The sequence below is a fragment of the Takifugu rubripes genome, chromosome 14 (assembly GCF_901000725.2).
Source record: "Takifugu rubripes chromosome 14, fTakRub1.2, whole genome shotgun sequence".
In the NCBI taxonomy this organism is placed as follows: Eukaryota; Metazoa; Chordata; class Actinopteri; order Tetraodontiformes; family Tetraodontidae; genus Takifugu; species Takifugu rubripes.
This window is the reverse complement of record NC_042298.1, coordinates 7,703,148-7,720,647: the sequence shown is the minus strand read 5'-3', so window position 1 is coordinate 7,720,647 and position 17,500 is coordinate 7,703,148. Positions and strand designations below refer to the sequence as shown.

Below are 17,500 nucleotides of genomic sequence, written 5' to 3'. Positions count from 1 at the left end.
CTGATCAACCTCCATATTACTTGTGAACCAAATAAAGGGGCTTCAGTTTCAGTTTCTCTGCAAAAACATTTTCTCTGCATCCATCAGACAAACATCTAAATAGATCCAAATGAAAGTTTTGTCAGGCAAATTTGACCTCACAGAAATGTGAAACTTTATTATGCAATCGTCATTAGAGATAAATTGGGCAAGTATAAAATATACAACTCATTTTTTACAAAAATATGATCTCGGTTGGTAAAAAAAAAAGTCCAGTCAGTAAAGCAGTCCAGGCTCAGCTTGGTCCAGGTTACTACAGATTCACTTGAACCTGGAAAAGTTTAGATCAACGCCAAGAAAACTGACAAACACACACATAACAGGGACATTACAAACCAAAGAATAACAATGAAAACAGCTGCTCTATGGGAGACTAGTTAGCTGAGGTATTTCAGAGTTCCAACCTGTTTAACCGAGTTTAGTCTTGGAGGCAAAGTCAGCACTGAGCTTACGCATCACTTCCGCGTGGCTTTGCCCTGCTAGCTCTTGTCGCGCAGTCCTGTAGTTCTCTTTGACAAAGTTGGCAAAAGGCGTGGGTGCACGTGGCTTCGAGGGCATCAGCAAAACCAGCTGTCCGGTGCAGAGGGCGCACACAAACCTCTGAGTGTCCAGTGACTTCGAATGGCGTCCAATCCTGGAGAGAGTTGTGGTGAAAAGAACAGCAGAACGGGAAAAGACAATTAGCACCAGTAAAAAGGTGAAAGGTTTTAACGCATCCATTTATGAAACGCACGTGTTCTTGCAGCGAGTGCACTGATACTGGAACTTGTATTTGATGTCGTAACTGTGACAGCGGGTCACCATCGGCAGCTCGGGATGCATCAACGTAGCTTTCCGAGCGTGCAGCTTCCAGAGGGTCCCGTGGCCGTCCCTCACACCATTGATCATCCAGGTGGCGGCGTGACACATCTCATGGATGAGTGTGTCCCTGAGGCGATCTGCACATCAAATCCAGCATCACAAAGGTTGCGTGTCACACATACGCACTTTGGTTTGCCTGAGGAAGAGCTATACCTGGAGAATCACAGACTTTTTCTGACAGTTCAATGCGGGCATAGCGGCTGCCCCCAGCTCGCTCCTGCCCAGTGATGCAGTAGCCTGCTGTTTTGCGCATTTTTTTATTCCAGGTCACTGGCATATTGGCTGGGAGCTGTGAGCCACAAAATAGAAAAAATACATGTGTGCGGTTGACGACATTTGGCCAAGTGAGCAAAGCAGCAAACATGAAAACATAGAAATACCTTGTTGTCGAAGACGCTGGCGTTGTACAGCTGGTAAAGTCGGCTGGTGAGTTCCTCCTTCTTCTGTTTAAAATTCTGACTGTAGCCGTTTCCAGGATTGCTCAAGGATGGCAAGAAGCATCCTGGGGTCTTACATAAAGTCACCCTACACAGGAGGAGAACAGGGACAAATGTAAGACAAATGCAAAAGTACCATTGAATGATTGAACGTTAACATATCCTCCACGAGTACCTGCTGATAGGCTTGGGTCGGGGTTCTGTTTGACTGACTGTGGGCTTTAAAATGGTGGGTTTAACTGGCGTCTGCATGTTCTCGGCTGGCTCCCCTAATGACCTAGAAGCCGGCTTTTTAAATCCCTTTCCTGACACAGGGGCGCCCTTACTGTCTCCTGGATGTGAAAACAACATAACAGTTTGAAGAAAAGAAAAGTAGCTTCAAAAGCTGCTAGATTGTAAAAATCCAAACATAACAGCTACCGTGTGTGCTCTGTGGTGAGAATGTGGTACTGCGGAACTTGTTGTTCTTTTTTAGCCTCTCCAGTAAGGACTTGAACTCTTCGTCAGAGCTGGGCGAGTCATCTTTAGTGGTGGGCGCTGGAAAGGTGTGTTTGGGAGTGGACAGCGATGTCACCGTTGGATGTCCAGGAAGAGAGAAGGGAGAGGAGACCAGCCCCGCTGCTAAGCTCTCAGCTTCATCATCCAGCACAGCATTTTTGACCTTAGTCTTGGGTGGCGGCTTTAAGTGGCGCGTCCTCCACGTGCTCTTCACCACAATAACGTCATCATCATCATCATCTTCTTCTTCATCACTGACAAAGACGGAGTCCGACTGAGATGACGGTTTCCTCTGTGGTTTCTGAGATGCCTGAGTATTGACCTTTGCAGGTGCTGCAAAAGTGTGGACGTGAAACTGCCATTTTAACCCTCTGAAAAGAAACTGAATGTGGCGATGTCTGATTTACCTTTAAACGTTGGTTTCTTCTCCGTAAAGTCGTCGTCTGAGGAGAAGTCGCCCACAATGAAGGCTTTCAGACTAAGAGTTAAAAAGAAGACATTTTAAAAACACACACAAATTATTCCGAGAATGATCGTCATGTAGAGCCGCCGAAAAAACTCGCCTATCTTCACTGGCTGACGTTTTCTTTGGCTTTGCATTTGGGGTTTTTACTCGTTGCAGAACTTGTAAATGAAGATGAATAAGAGCAATCAAAACAATGTTCATCCATGTCATCCAGGTAAAGACAGCTGCACTTACAAGTCTCAAACTGGCCGTCATCATCATCTGAGCTCAGCACGAGATGAGAACTAAATAAAGGGAAGTTTAGAAATAGTGATCAAACCTTAAGGCCCACTGAAGAAGGATCAAGAAATTGATCAAGATTTTCACATATGCAAAGCTAATACCTGATGGTCTTTGTAGCACTACAAGGTTTCTGAAGGGTAGGTTTAGCTTTGGGCGTGGCCCGTTCCACAAGAACTATGGGATGGAAAGGAAACATTATCCAAAAAAAGTGTCATCACACATGATTATATTAAACGTAACGTTTGTTAAATTTTACTCACATTGGTCGAAGTCATCATCACTGGACTCAATCAGAGACTTGTTTCTGTAATTATTGCCATTGAAGTGGTGGTTCTCCTTCTCTGGGTCAACTTCACTGTCAGAGAGGGCACCAGGACTGGGTCCAGTCGATCCATCCACAGACTGGTGACCGCTTGTTCCAGCATGACGAGTCTTTCCAATCATGTTCCTCAGCTAAAACACCAAAAATAAGAATCACAATTTATATGAGCACAGTCTGCAACTCAAAATCAAGGTTTTCTGGACCCAGGAATGCTAAAAATATATATATAAATAATTAGTAATATTTTTTAATTGAATCAATTCAATTTTTTTTTAACTTGACGATACAAGACTGTAGAAAAATAAAGATTTTATACTTTGAATCTGCCAGATATATGAAATGAACAACGCACAAACCTTTTCTTCTGTTTCTTCCAGTCCTTGGTCGAACCAGCCCATCTTTTGTGCAACTCTTTCAAATAATCTACACGTCTCATTGCTCATAGTTCCCTATCCCACAGTTCAAAGGGTCAAATTTCACAAAGTATTTCACCAAGGTACACAGAAGCGAGTGTGTATAATGTAGAGTTTAAAAACTAATAAGGGTACTTGCTGACAGTTTCGTTTAAAAGGTAGCCGAGGTGAGCTTTAAATTGCTAGCGAAACAAAACACACCGTTTAATTTAGCATGAATTACTGAAACACGGCGTTCAAAATGTAGTAACAGATACTTCACTTAATTTAGGACGAAACTGTATTGTATTATTAAAGAAAAGTTGGCGGAATCGAAGAAAGTGAACAGCAGTTCACCCAAAATTTCAAATCTCGTGCACCGTAACACCGGAAGCTGTCACATATCCTTCAGCCAATCGGAGTGGGGCTCGATCTTTCCACGCCCACAAAGCAACCAATGACGTCACGTAGCCCCACGCAGAGGCTATAGTTCATTAGATTTAGAATAATTTTAGCATTTTAACCCCCGTTTATATTATTCTAAAAATGCTGCGCAGTTGAACCTTTGATATAAATTATGAATAATTTGAAAAAACTTCAGATCAATGCTCAGACGCTCCCTCGCACCAGATATTGAAATCATTGCTTCCAGCACCATTTTATAGTCTCTGGTGTATCCACTCCCAAGATCTGCTGCAATCACTTTATTTTCCAGTAATTTTAGCTATTTTGGACACACAACAATTAAGGCACGAGTATTCCCTTTAGCTGGTAACTGTAATAGAAACACCAACCAACCACGAATTATGGACATATTGAACAGACAAGGAATCAAATAGGTTCAAACGTTACTTTTACTTTCTACCAACACCTAATCAAGTGTGAAGTCGATACAGTTTTGCCATCACTTTATTTTTTTAATCATATTTAGATCCATGTGGCATTATTGACAGTCTACAATTGACAGACAATACAAAAAAACTGCTTAGAAAATACTTACCTAGGCCATTCCCGGTTTGAACAATTAAAAAAAATATATCAATTTGTGAACTGCTGACAAAAAATGAATTTAGGCCAATTTCCAACAAACTGAAAAGTCTTTGTCCAGCCTCATCCGATTATCTTTGAGCAAGCAAGTGTGACATCAAAAAGGACAACAGCTACTGAACATGTTCTTTCACTGGAAAAAATAAAAGTTGGCATTTAGACGAGATGAAGATGTCTTCATCTCAACAAAATTCCTTAGAAGTTGTACATTTATTCATCGTGCATTAACATCTCAAGAGGACCTAAAGAGCAGTAGCAACCTATATTCTTACTATAGCATGTTAAAACACAACACTCTGAATACATTTATAAATAGATCAATGTAATGGCGGCTGGGTATTCTCTCCGCAATTTCAAAATAAATCTGTGTGCACAATGACGAGAGAAAAATAAAAACCACTGCTCTGTGAACTCAAGGGGTAAGAGGGGCGATCGCAGTCCTCTCATGCTCACCGACAGCTTAAGAAGAGCCTCTGAATTTGGGCCTAAGTGTCAGGCTCCATCTGGCTCAGCAAATGCAGATGTGTTGCAAACACAAACATGGGGGTGGTGGTGTGGGGGTAAATGTGTCCACCTACAGGCTCCTTTACAAAAGAGTCCTTTTATCAGGCAATGAGAAGATGGGCAATATAAGAGAGATGGCCAATAACTACTCCAAACTGGACTGCTAATAATGGCTAAAAAAAAAAAAATTAAAAAAAAAAAGGAAAAGGATGCTGGGTGCAACTGGACATGGCTGGAGTTTTTGGAAAAAAATTAAGTGTTTTTAGTTCAGGCATTCTCACTGGTCTCCACTATCTGGACCAGGTGTTCTGGTTTGTTGCCATTGCTATGGTGCTCCCACATCCTCAGGTAGAGTTTCTCCAGTTCCATTGTGTACTGTTTGGTGTTGAAGAGAGGGCTGCAGATTCGTTGTCTCCAAACACGCGCTCTGACCATCTTCAGGCTAAAGAGGATGAAGACGAGTCAGATATTGCTCTGTGGTTTTAATTAACGTAATCAAGTCAGGTTCTGCTTACTATTCCATGTCGGATCCAAGTTTGACTGCGATGTCTTCATACTCCTGACGACTCTGGGCCACAAGCTCAGGACAGCCCAGGCAGTTTAGTTGGGATGTGGCCACGCGAGAGGCAAGAGTCTCTCCTTTTCAAATGAGATAAATAATTAGTCTTTAAGAGTTAAATAAATTAGAAATTCTGAGCTGATTATGTGATGACACTAATCCTGAATGAGTTATTCTGATGAAAATAAAGACACCATTCTAACCTGGCATGGTGACCATGGGTGTTCCAGCCCAGAGAACATCCATGCCTGTGGTGTGACCATTGCAGAGAGGAGTGTCCAAGCACACATCAGCCAGCTGGCCCCTTCTCACGTGCTCCTCTTTGGGTGCCACTGGAGAGAATATGACACGGGAAGCGGGAAGACCCATGTTTTGAGCATACTGCTGGATGTTGGGCTCGCCGACGGCAGGGAATCGAAGAAGCCACAGCACACTGTTGGGTACGCGCTTAAGGATCTGCAGGGAAACAGTTTATAAACGTAACATTAGTAATTATGCATTATATACTTTGGTGAGGAACTGAAAGGATATAACAAAAGTGAGCAATTATCAAACGTACATTGGCCCACATCTGAAGAGTAGGAGGGTCAATCTTGTAGAGCTGATTGAAGTTGCAGTACACGATGGAGTCTTCTGGCAAGCCGTACTGGGAGCGTGTTGTTACAACAATTGTACGTAATACCTCCTCACCAGTGGCAGCTTTGTTACTGATCTAAAAAGGGGGGAAATAGTTGTTCAGAGGCACAGGTACTGAGCATACTGTGAGCCTAAAGCTTATTGTGAAGACAAGACCATTTGAATACGTTTAGCTTCCTCAGTAACAATTCTTTAAAAAGGTAAGAGGCTCAGTCCAACATTGTTTCGAACATATGAAAAAGCAACACAAGTTGTGACTACTGTTGTTCTTGTCCCTTCCGTAAATTTGATTTCAAGATTGTCGTCGTGGGCCCACTGCCGGTATACCTGTGTGGTGGCCAGGCCGTTGCTGACAGTGAAGCCATTGATCGTGACCTGGATTTGGCCTTGATTGATCATGTTGATTATTGCTTCAGCTGCAGTGTTCATGGGGATTACAGGCATGGACAGCGCTCCATTCGTGTCAGCAGCTGGTTCCTGGTTGTTGTCGCATTTCATCTGGACAAACAAGTTAAATTTGGGTTTATATACAGATGTGTTTTGATAACTATTCATATTTAATTATTGCAAATATTTCGGTTAATTTTGTTTTTTGAAGAATACCAAATAAAAAACACTGAAAATCACAACAGTGTATTTGATTTGGAAAGACACTTTGCTCTGAGAATACTCCACACATTTAAATCTTACCTTAATCACTTTCACATCTGGCAGACTGTCCAAAAAGGCCTTCAGGTCGATTCCATTAAGAACAATGCGATTATCAAATATGTGTCCATTTGATTTGAAATCAATAACGGCCTTTTTCTGCAACCCAAAAGGCAAACATTACAAATAAATCCAAAAGATGGAAGAAAATGTTCCGTTTTAAAGATGAACAAACCTTGAGGTGTGGAAACATGTTAGCATGATCTCCAATGAAGAAGGTATGGGGCATGTAGGCCAGTTTCTCTGAATACTGTTCAGCTACTTCAATGGGAGATGTCTCTTTGTCAGAAATGATGTAGTCCATGAAAGGTGCCCCACTGGTTCCAGGATAGCCTAGCCACATAGACTTTGGAACAAGTCAAATAAAGATGATCATTATCCTCATGTTGCCATCTTTGATATACTTTAGTTGCATTATTATCTGAAGGTGCAGCAATTTATAAAACTGGACAGTTGTCCGAAGTCAAAAATATATGCAGGCCTCACCTGAACAGGGGCAGGGCGAAGGGCAAACAACTCATTGCGGGCCCCCTTTGTGTATCCATTCATGTTGACCAGAATGTGGACTCCATCCTGATGAATACGATCTGCTGCCTTCCCATTGCAAGGAATCTGAAGGAGAAACAATTGTCATCCACATCCCACAAGACAATTTTTACATCTTTCAGATTAACTAAACACATTATTACCTGTGAGAGGTCTACGAAGTGATGAGCCTCAGCTACTACTTTTACACGGAAGTTTGTACTATCGTCGGGACTGAGCGCATAGCAGAACACCTTGTTGAGAGAACATAGTAATGTAATTGCCTTAACACCATCACCGCACAATAATGACAATGGGAAAACACTGGAAAGCAAAGGCACAGTAAAAATGTCACACCTCAAATTTCTCGGGGTTATGCATTCCAGGAATGGACTGCATCAGGTGTGAAGTAGGATGATTGCCAAAGTCAGAGCTGACATAGCCAACACGCAGGCGCCCTCCACTGGCCTTCAGATCCTTTGGATGCTCATAAGCAGGCTTGTGTAGCGCATTGATCTGTAGAATAGGCCCAAGCGTAAGAACAAAACCTGGCCTGTTAAGCCTTGTAGCGTCAAAGTTGCCCTTAAGAAAAGCTGCAAGCAGTCGTTTCACAACCAACTTTCACCCTCTCCCATCTTTTAATTTCCCACATGCTTTCCAGCACCGCTGCTATGCCCAGACACCTTCCACCACCCCCCTATAAAATATATATGAAAATGTACTTGCTTTGATCATTGCATGTACCTTGTCCAGGCAAAGGTTTCCATGACGTTCAGCTATTGCCTTACGGAAGCCGTGAGAGAGCGGATACAGCATACTGTGGTGAGGATGGACTGAAGGTAGACGGTTCTTGTCCAGCTGGTCAGCAACGATGGTCACAAGCTTTTTCATCCGCTCATCGTAATCTGTCCAGTCACACACAATCTGAGCAAGCGGAACAAATAAAGTTAAAATCAAATGTGACATAAGTAGTGATAACTAAGAAGTAACAAGTACCAGTACGACAGCCAAACTGGAGGCATACCTGCAGGCAGTGTGCCAGGTTGCAGTAAGCATCAGGAAAGTCTGGCTTTAATTTTAAGGCTGTGCGGTAAGATGCAATGGCCTCTGGGATGTTTCCAGAATCCTAATAGTGAAAACATTAGTTGTGGATTCACTGTATCACATATTTACCTTTCATTAGTCTCAAATTTACAGTTACATATTCATATTAAAAGGGAGAATATATATATATATATAGTTTTATAAAACAGTCTTACTTTGTGGATAGAAGCCAAGTTGCTGTGAGCATCAGCAAAGGCAGGGTTTATTTGTATGGCACGGGTGTAGCACTGCAGGGCTCCCTGTACATCTTGCATTTCTTTTAATGTGTTTCCCATATTTGAGTAGGCATCTGCAAAGGTGGGGCTGATTCTGAAACAAACAAGAATGTGATTTAGACTGAGAGAACATTATTAGATTCTGTAAATACCTCGTATTATATTCATGATCATTTGTATAATGGAAAACATAAATAAAATTCATAAAGATATAATGTCTAAATGTTATTGGATCTGTATCATACTGATGTAAAGGAACCACTGGTAATGTAGAACCCTGCTACATAAAAACAACTCAGTGGACGATCTGCTTACAAACCTGATGGCCTCCTTGTAATGCATGAGGGCCTCCTGCAGTTTCCCTTGCTGCTGCAGAACACTGGCCAGATTAGAATGGGCTGCTGCAAACTCTGGGAAAACCTAATGTTAAAAAAGAAATTGCCTATGAGCATGAATAAAACCAATCTCCCAGGAAAAACGAAGCATTAACACTCTCCTCACCTCTAACGCTTTTCTGTAGAGCTGAATAGCCTCTTCAATGTTGCCCTGCTCACGCTTAATGTTGGCCAGGTTGTTGAGAGAGTCAGCGTGCGTTGGACACAAACGTAAGGCAGTGTTGTAGCACTCTTCTGCTTCCGACACCTTGGAAGAATACTAAAGATCAGAAGTGATTTGATTTTCAATTTTATTCATTATAGCAACACTTACATTGCCTTTCTCCTTCAGTGCATTCGCCAAATTGCAATAGGCGTCTGGAAAGTGAGGCTGCAGCTCAATAGCACGGCGATAGGTGTCAATTGCCAGGTCAATGAGGCCTTGTTCATAGTAGACGCAGGCGAGGTTCCCGTGAACAACTGCATGATTTGGACTAAGGCTCAGTGCTCTTAGGTATCCGGCCACAGCTCTGGAAATGCAGGATGACATACAATTTAAATTATAGGTTCAACAATGTTCTTGTCTTTATTATTTAAACCACAATTCAAGTTTAGTTATTACAAAGGAAGAATCCCTCCGCGAATAAACTGATGTCAACATTATCATGAGCTGGCTCACCTGTCAAAGATGCGCGCCTCCTTCAAGACATTCCCCAAATTAATATATGCATCAAGGAAATTTGGGTCCAATGTCACTGCCTGAGGAGAAAAACATCAGACAACATAAGAATTGGTCAAGATAAAATATTAAGTAAAAACTATACGTAAAAATGGCTACTGACCTTTTCAAAATGGTGTATGGCCAGCCATATCTCGCCCTGGGCATTGAACACACAGCCCAGATTGCTCCAAGCCACTGCAAAGTTAGGCTGGGTCTCAATGGCTTTCAGGTAACAAGCCTTCAATGGGTTTTCAATGGAATACCACAGAAGAGGAGAAGAGGCAGGGTAGGAGAGGAGAGGTATAGTAGGAAGAAGGGAAGGCAGGGGGTTGTTAAATTAAAAAAAAAAATAGAAGATTGAGAGTAAAAGAAAAAGGGCAGAAAAAGCAGAATTAGTGACTGTTATCCATCATGGCAAAAAGTGAGTCTGCAGCATGGGCTTGTGTGCGCACAAGTCTGCCGCGCTAAGCTGCCTTGCTTTTTCCTACGCTGCGCAGATCCAACCAACACCCACACAAATGTCCTCATCCCTCAGTTATGACCACAGTCTCAAATGTGTAGTGGTGTCAAGTCAATAGCCCTTAAGAATATCAACAATTCAGCTTTTGAATTATCTTGAAATTACTACAACATTAAGCATCATCTACAGTTGTTGTATTATGTGGGTATGACGTCTCACAACCTTGGATGCTGGACATTTTGTGCACATGACGGTCCCTGTAATGCGTGCGCAACATACGCTGGCGCGCAGAGTGTCTCGCCTCCATCAACGCAATGCACCATTAAATGATGCTCAAGCCACCTTGCTCTTGGCAAAGGTCATTTCGCTGCTGCGCCTGCCGAATGGCCAGGGGAGACAGCTGCAGACAACAACCACTGGCAGAACACCTAAAACACCAGACTGGCAAACTCTCAGCTCCCATAACATCTCAGGAGGGGGTTGGGGGTCATAAAGATCCAAGTATTGGAGATTAAAACACTGGGCACTTGGTACCTGGCAACCAAATAGTTTTCTTACTGAAATAGAGTCAAGCACTTAGCTCTATGTAGCAAAAACACTTTGTGTTCCACCAATTATTTGAGAGTTGGGAGCATTTAGGAGCAAGGCTGGTTGAAAGTGGAGAAGTCTGCAACCGGCTGGCCAAAGGGAGTGAGGGGAGTGGACGTTGCTTGCTCGCGCTTGTCGCATTTTGGATGCTTGTCGCTGCGCAGCCCCTGCGCTACTGCAGACTCACAGCGCACTATCGGCATCATCATCAGAACGCTGCAACTCCAGATAAAGAAGGAAAAAATAAACAACAGGAAAATAAAACATGTAGAGTTAGGGGGATCTTACTTGATTCAATGACTAACATTAAAATCCAACCATATCCAATCCATATATGTATATTATATTTTTGAAATGCTTACTGTAATTTGATAAGACACATTTCTCGGTTGGTCTTCAGAAGGAAGCCACAAGATAGAGGAACTCAAGCATGAAGTGAGGTGGTTTTTCTTTTGTTGGCAGTTACAAACCCGTTACCATATTTTTGGACTTTGTCAGAGATGTGGCCGCAGCTGGCTGGAAGAAGAGGAGAGGACTGAGGCTGCCCTAGAGTTCCTTTCCACCAGGCACCTACGCAGGAATAGTGTCACCCACCTGAAACCTTCTAAATAACAATATCAGTTGTGGAAAAACCAAAAGAGACAAAATCAGAAAACAAGATCGTTAGTAAAAGTTTTCAAACAATATATTCTCTTAAACATGGAAATAACTTCCAAATGACGAATCAGGTATAATGACTATTCCTAGTTTTCATTCATGCAATGGAGGATTCATTTAGATGAAAATAAATTTTCTGTGGGCAACTGGGAGGGAAGAAAGGCTTTGACAGTTTCATTTTATCTGGAGAAAAAATAAAATAAAATCCAGTTATACATTGATTTGCTTTTCTAGCAAAAACTACAGGAGAGCGTTTACTGGCTGGATCTTGCCCAAATGAACTGATCCCACTTCTTTGGGAATATTACATGTTTGGGGGAAAAAAGGGAAAAGAATTAATCATTGCTCTTCAATTATGGTTTATGCATTTTCATGATATGTTTTAGATCTGTAATTTCTTTATCCTGGCCTGCTTTCTTGCAACCTGGCCAATGGTGTAGGGAGAAAAATCTGTTGTGTAATTATATGTATCTAGAAGCCTCCACAGCTCTGAAATAAAGAAATCATCACTGTTGTCGCGCTTGCCTCTGACTTTCTAATCCAGCATCTGACGCAGGTGGTGGAGCACAAATTGCGAGCTGTCTGCCAGACACCACTTGACACCATTTTAAGGCAATTAATGAGGTGGCATAACCTCACAAAAGATGACACTCAGCAGCAGTGCAGGTGAAAATGGTAATTATCAGATTGAAAACAAATGAATAATATTAAACAATTACCAAAGCAAAATCCTACAGATTTGAGCACACATAGCACCATTAGGATGTGCTGAGGCGTGATTGGGTACAGCTGAACGGTCAGGAAAACAGCTCAGAGCGCACACTCCACCAGTTATCAGCATGCGCGCGGGAAGGTGGAGCGACAGAGCAGGGGAGTCTGAGACACCCTGATGCTCCTCCCCACTCCTTTCCCCCCCTCAAGCACAAAATAAGATGGCCTTTAACCTGTGGGACAGCCCCACATTTCCACATCTGACTCAACCCCAACAGAACAACCACCCATGATGTACATTTACTTTACAAAACAAATTAAGTGTGGTAGCCCCACTAGTAAAAGAACTGACAGATAACCGAGAGTTTAATGTCTCTCTTTGGGCACTTGATGATTTTTAGAGTACAGCAGCAGGGTTAGAGGCCATCTTAGCTTTTGCACTGCAAAGGTATATTCGCTGCTTTTCAGTTCACGTAACTTTCGAAGACCGAGCCAGCATCGCCCCTCCAATATTAAGATTAAAACGCACATGCAGGATTCTACAATTGGCTTTACATCATCACTTTATGGTTTTACCACAGCCTTTCTTCCTGAAAAGGGCAGACACTGACCTCTCATAAATGGCCAGGATAAAGGCACATTGGGACTAGAAAATGATGAAATGGCGAACAGACTACACCAAAAAAGTAAAAAATTGAAAGTATTAAAATGCCTGGGGTAATTAACAATGTCGACCAATTTGTTTTTAATGCAAAAATGATAAGCAGTCCAAAATTTCCAATGATTTTTAGATTGCCAAAAGACTAGTTCTAGGGGGTTACGGGCTTGAATTGGTATAAAATTATCAAAAAAGTTGAGTTTACTGCCATATTGGTGGTACACTAAAAACAAAAGTATAGATTAAAAAAATAAATAAATATAAAAACCCCTTTGCAAAAGAAGTACAAACCGATTCATACAAATGTCGACCTATTTTGACATACCTTAGCCTCTTCCAAACGACCAAGGGCTTTCAGCAGGTTACCCAAGTCACTTCGCACACAATAAAGATCCTGGGAAACATAATTACTCGTTAAAAATCTATTAAAACAATATTCAAGATCTGCTCTTTCAGATTTCTTTTCCAATGTTACATACTGGATTATACTGTAACGCAGACACATAAGCCTGCACTGCTCCCTCCATGTCCCCTGCAGCCACCAGAGCTGCTGCCAGGTTGATGTAGCCATCAATGAAGTCTGGCTTCAGTCTGAGAGCGTGGCGATAATGTTCAATGGCCTCCTGCAACTGTCCACGCTCCTTGTAGACGTTCCCCAGGTTAGAGTAGGCCTCAGCCAACATTGGGTTCTGCTTGATGGCCAAAGTGCTGAAGTGAGCAGACCTGTTAGGTCAAAACGACAAGAAATGGTTTAGAATGCTGAAAGGAGACTGGCGCTTTGGTCCACGCAAGAGTGGGGACAAGAAACGGAACTCTGGCAGAATAAGAGACCAAATTAAGATTTTTTTAAAATATTTTATATTTGTTAAATCTTTCTTTACAAACAAACCTATTGCACACTTAAGAGCATACAACATTATTATACACTAACATTCAAGAAAGAAAATTGATTATCATGAAACTAAAAGCTAATATTGCTACTAGTTTTCTTTGGGGGGGGGGGATTATGGAGAGCTCTGAAACAACATCTCAGTTGCTGCATTTGACTCCTCAGATGAGCTGTGTGTGTTAGGCTGACAACACACCAACGATAGGGAGTGGGCCAGACAGCATCACCTACAGGCTGTTGCATGGTACGACCATAGAAACCACATCTATATCAGAAAGGAGGGATACACACCAGGAAAACCACCTGAAGGCATAGACTGTTAATTATGCTACTTCTTATGAAATCTTGCATCTGCTGAATCATCACTGTGAAACCTATACTCCCCCCCCCGAATGTGTGCTTTTGGATGATTGTATAGTTAAAGTCAGTTTAAATGTCTTCCTTTTCAAAACTTGGTTGCGATTAGAACATCATTACGTGTGTTGCCAGCCTCATTTAGCACACGCAGAAGAACCAATACTAGAGGTTTTTCAGTGTGCACTGAGTCAGCCACCCCACACCTCACCTGTCAAGTCTTCGGCACTGGAAGTGAATGGAGGACAAAAGCAGAAGAACGCCTGTGTTATCAGGCTCTTGCCTCCATAACTGCATGCAGTGGCGCTCAGCTGCCTCAAAGTCCCCTGACTGGTACTCCCGGTGTGCCAGCTCTGCCAACCCTTGGAAGGAAAGCATACGTTTTGTCGGTTCTGGAGCACCAGCACAGGCCGAGGAGTGGGGGGAAACATTGTTAGAGGTGATGGTGGGGGAAAGAAAGCAGACAAATGAAAGCAATAAATATGATGACGGAAAACAATAACAAAATAATAGATGAACAAATATTTTTTGATAAGTTATGTTGATTTCTATGGGATTCAAAATCTGCTTATCTTGTATGTCTCATTTTCTAAACTGGGGGAAAAATGGACATATATAATGCAGTTATTAAGGGGCTTCTGCCCAGGGTATTGCAGAAAGAAGTCCATGCTTGAGGAAATACAGATGAAAATACAAACACACAAAAACATGGAGGGGCAGATGACATGGCAGGAGGATTTTTTTTTTTTTGCAGAAGATATCTTCATTTCACATAAGAAAAAATCAATTACTTTGCAGAAAAGCTGACAAACCACATCTCATATAATGCAAAAATAAACAGTAATCTTTTGGGATTAACAGTTCTAGTCGGACATGTTTAACTGCATCTGATGCTCAAGGTCAACATGAAATAAATATACATTGGGTGTGGCAAAAGCTCAGCACTACAGATTACATAAATGTATTGGATCTACTCCGAGCAGCAACCTGATACCAAAGGCGTTGAATAAACGTCAACAGTAAAGAAAAATATTAAAGATGTTTCTTACAACGCAGGAATTATTGATTCATATTACGTAATGAAATAACGTAAAAAAAAAAAAAAAAAGGTTATTCCCTTTAGAATAAAAACGTCGACAATAGCAGGTCGACCCAGGTGCCAGTATTAGTAACCTTGGAGTTACTAACCGATGGCTACAATATGAAGGGACGCTTTCGTCGTTGTGTTACTTGTAAAACTACCAGTTTAAAAAAAGACAAATATCTATGATTGGAAATATGTACAGAAACGCCATTTTAGATGGGCATTAAGGCTGCGTGTTTGCGGAGCTAACCGCGTAGCATTAGCAAGCAATGGGATGACAGAATACGCTATATCATTAATATTAGTCGTAGTTGAACATTTGGAGAAAGAAACTACTACAAGTTGAATTTTATATCAATGATGGCCGTAAGAAAGGCCCATTGCATCAGTTTGACGGAGGTTAATTTAGCCTCGAACAATAGGGTCCATGCGGCAACGCGCAGCTTGCAGAAAATATTTGGCAAAAATCAATTAATGTAAATATCAAAACAGCATTTCCTCCCCCTGATTAGACTTAAAACTCGTAGTGGGCATCTACTGCTCGATCCATCCTAGGTCATTTAGCGTTCTAAGGTGACAAAGGGCCATATTCCCCATTACGCCTGTCTCATAAACTGAAAATGGAAGCAACCAACCTGTGCTGTCAGCTACATTTCCCACTGAGGTCGCCATCTCCTCCGTCTTCGAGTCTTGCACCGTGGTCGTCAACGCGTCGTCTAGAAGGGATCGATTTTAGAGAAAAAATGAAGACTGCCGTACGTCTCCGTTCGTTGTGGTCGGCACACACACGCGTGTCGTTCAGGCTAGCCTTGAAGAAGCTAAGTTCTTCGGGTTGTGATATCTTGTAGACCGCCCCGCTCAGCTCGACTACAGCATAATAAGATAGAAAGTTTACTTTTAAAAGATGGCCTGGCGGGAGCGTCAATGCCTAAATGATAATGGACATCGCAATTAGGCTTAAATATCGCTTCAAGATGGTTCTCTGGGCGCAATAGGTGACTGCAGAATCTAAAATGGCGAAAGGATGGTACTCCTTCCGTAGAAAAAGTAGATCCGCCAATCCTCAGAACGACAATTTAGCTTCTACGATTGTAATAAATACATTGTAGGTAAAATAAGGTTTTTGTGAATTGCACCGAAACTTAGTTTAAGTTGACTATAAACGCTTTTATAATGTAAAAAAAACCCCAAAATACACAGATACTGAGCGCTACTGCGCGGATGAATATAATAGTGCAGCGAACCAACAAGCAATAAGAGAGAGGAAGTCGTGATCCGGGAAGGGCTTAAAGAGAAGTGAAAGCTAAATTGTGTCCCTTAAATCGATACTTATGCAGATGCATAATAATCTGATACAGCGCTATAAAAGACAAAGTAGCATTTGTATGACAAGCTGCAGCTTAGTATGACGTTAGTTAAACTGGGGGGAAATAACAATTATAATGCGTCAACCGATGTATCACTCCAACCAGAAGGTGGCAGTGACGCGTGGTTTCTCAGCAGCCGTAACCGAAGAAGATAACGTAATTGCGAGCACCTGTGCAGTGTGCAGGATCACCCACAGGGGGCGCACTCCGCCCGGTTATCTCAGAAAAATATTTTCAGCCACTATTGAAAATTAAACCTCTCGGAAAATACAAATTCTCTAATAATGTAACGTGGATCATTGGTCAGGATCCAGCTTGGCTACTTGTAGCTTTGTAGGATTTTGCCAAACTAGCATTATTTGTTACTGGCATATCATTAGTGTATTTCTTTTAAGTCATTTAATTTGGTTGCAAGTTAAAAGTACTTGAGTTTATTTATTTGCAGGGTTTTTTTGTTTGTTTGTTGTTGATTTTTTTTGGGGGGGATGCAGCCACAAAGAGTTGTTTATATTGCACACATCGGTTTTACGAACATGCACTCCGGGTTGATAGTCATTAACGTTCCATTCTGCCATGAATATGTTGAAAAGGGGGCTAGAGCTCCATGCACCCCAGTTCTCTCCTCACTCCCCTCTATGGGAAAGCCGTTGACACCATTGACCATGTTGGCTTTTCTCTGTGTGCTCTAAGCATGCATATGTTGCAGGGTTTGTGTACTCTTCCACACGTTCCTCTCCTTTGCTTTCACTCTTTGCTGCTGCTTAGTGGCCACTTGTAAACAGAATGATGTCATGGGCTCTGTGTGTCAATGGCAATTGCATCTGACATGCTTTATCTTTGTGCAAGCTATAGTCTGTAGGAGGGCAGTCAGGGAAAACACATCTTCTGCTGCCTAAAGGGTCGGTGACAGTTCTTTACAACAGACCCTGCTTTCACACAAGTTATTTTAGGAAGCACATGAGAGCGAGCGTTTCATTCACGCACTCGGGTCAAGTTAGAGCAGTCACCATTGGAATTACAGGACTGCTGGGAGATCTTGTGT

The 17,500-nt window shown here is 42.0% G+C and overlaps 2 protein-coding genes across 11 annotated transcripts; both read right to left on the bottom strand.

Annotated features, from left to right (window-relative positions):
- Nucleotides 1–110: 110 nt before the first annotated feature.
- Nucleotides 111–3,752, bottom strand: gcna (germ cell nuclear acidic peptidase). 2 transcript variants are annotated; one of them, XM_011610775.2, is made up of 13 exons: nucleotides 3,262–3,752; nucleotides 2,844–3,036; nucleotides 2,685–2,757; nucleotides 2,536–2,585; nucleotides 2,399–2,459; nucleotides 2,243–2,313; nucleotides 1,758–2,168; nucleotides 1,513–1,669; nucleotides 1,281–1,425; nucleotides 1,054–1,189; nucleotides 773–977; nucleotides 444–673; nucleotides 111–340 (listed from the first exon to the last, which is right to left on the bottom strand). In XM_011610775.2, exons 1-12 carry the CDS (start codon nucleotides 3,346–3,348, stop codon nucleotides 448–450), a joined length of 1,815 nt encoding a protein of 604 aa, XP_011609077.1. In that variant the 5' UTR covers nucleotides 3,349–3,752; the 3' UTR covers nucleotides 111–340; nucleotides 444–447. The 2 variants fall into 2 exon arrangements, with proteins under 2 accessions (XP_011609077.1, XP_011609076.1); XM_011610774.2 differs by having other exon boundaries at nucleotides 111–673; nucleotides 3,262–3,751.
- Nucleotides 3,753–4,190: 438 nt separating this feature from the next.
- On the bottom strand, nucleotides 4,191–16,129 carry ogt.1 (O-linked N-acetylglucosamine (GlcNAc) transferase, tandem duplicate 1). Of its 9 annotated transcripts, none has more exons than XM_029846865.1 (22): nucleotides 15,727–16,128; nucleotides 14,219–14,399; nucleotides 13,244–13,487; nucleotides 13,090–13,158; nucleotides 9,812–9,928; nucleotides 9,649–9,728; nucleotides 9,304–9,499; nucleotides 9,097–9,249; nucleotides 8,915–9,015; nucleotides 8,536–8,689; nucleotides 8,301–8,402; nucleotides 8,003–8,200; nucleotides 7,634–7,792; nucleotides 7,441–7,530; nucleotides 7,238–7,363; nucleotides 6,927–7,097; nucleotides 6,734–6,850; nucleotides 6,371–6,541; nucleotides 5,967–6,119; nucleotides 5,611–5,863; nucleotides 5,364–5,487; nucleotides 4,191–5,290 (listed from the first exon to the last, which is right to left on the bottom strand). In XM_029846865.1, the coding sequence occupies exons 1-22, from the start codon at nucleotides 15,761–15,763 to the stop codon at nucleotides 5,116–5,118; spliced, it is 3,171 nt and encodes a 1,056-aa protein (XP_029702725.1). In that variant the 5' UTR covers nucleotides 15,764–16,128; the 3' UTR covers nucleotides 4,191–5,115. The 9 variants fall into 9 exon arrangements, with proteins under 9 accessions (XP_029702725.1, XP_029702730.1, XP_029702731.1 ...); XM_029846870.1 differs by having other exon boundaries at nucleotides 5,116–5,290; nucleotides 14,291–14,399; nucleotides 15,727–16,129; XM_029846871.1 differs by having other exon boundaries at nucleotides 5,116–5,290; nucleotides 14,291–14,369; nucleotides 15,727–16,129.
- Between the last annotated feature and the right edge of the window lie 1,371 nt (nucleotides 16,130–17,500).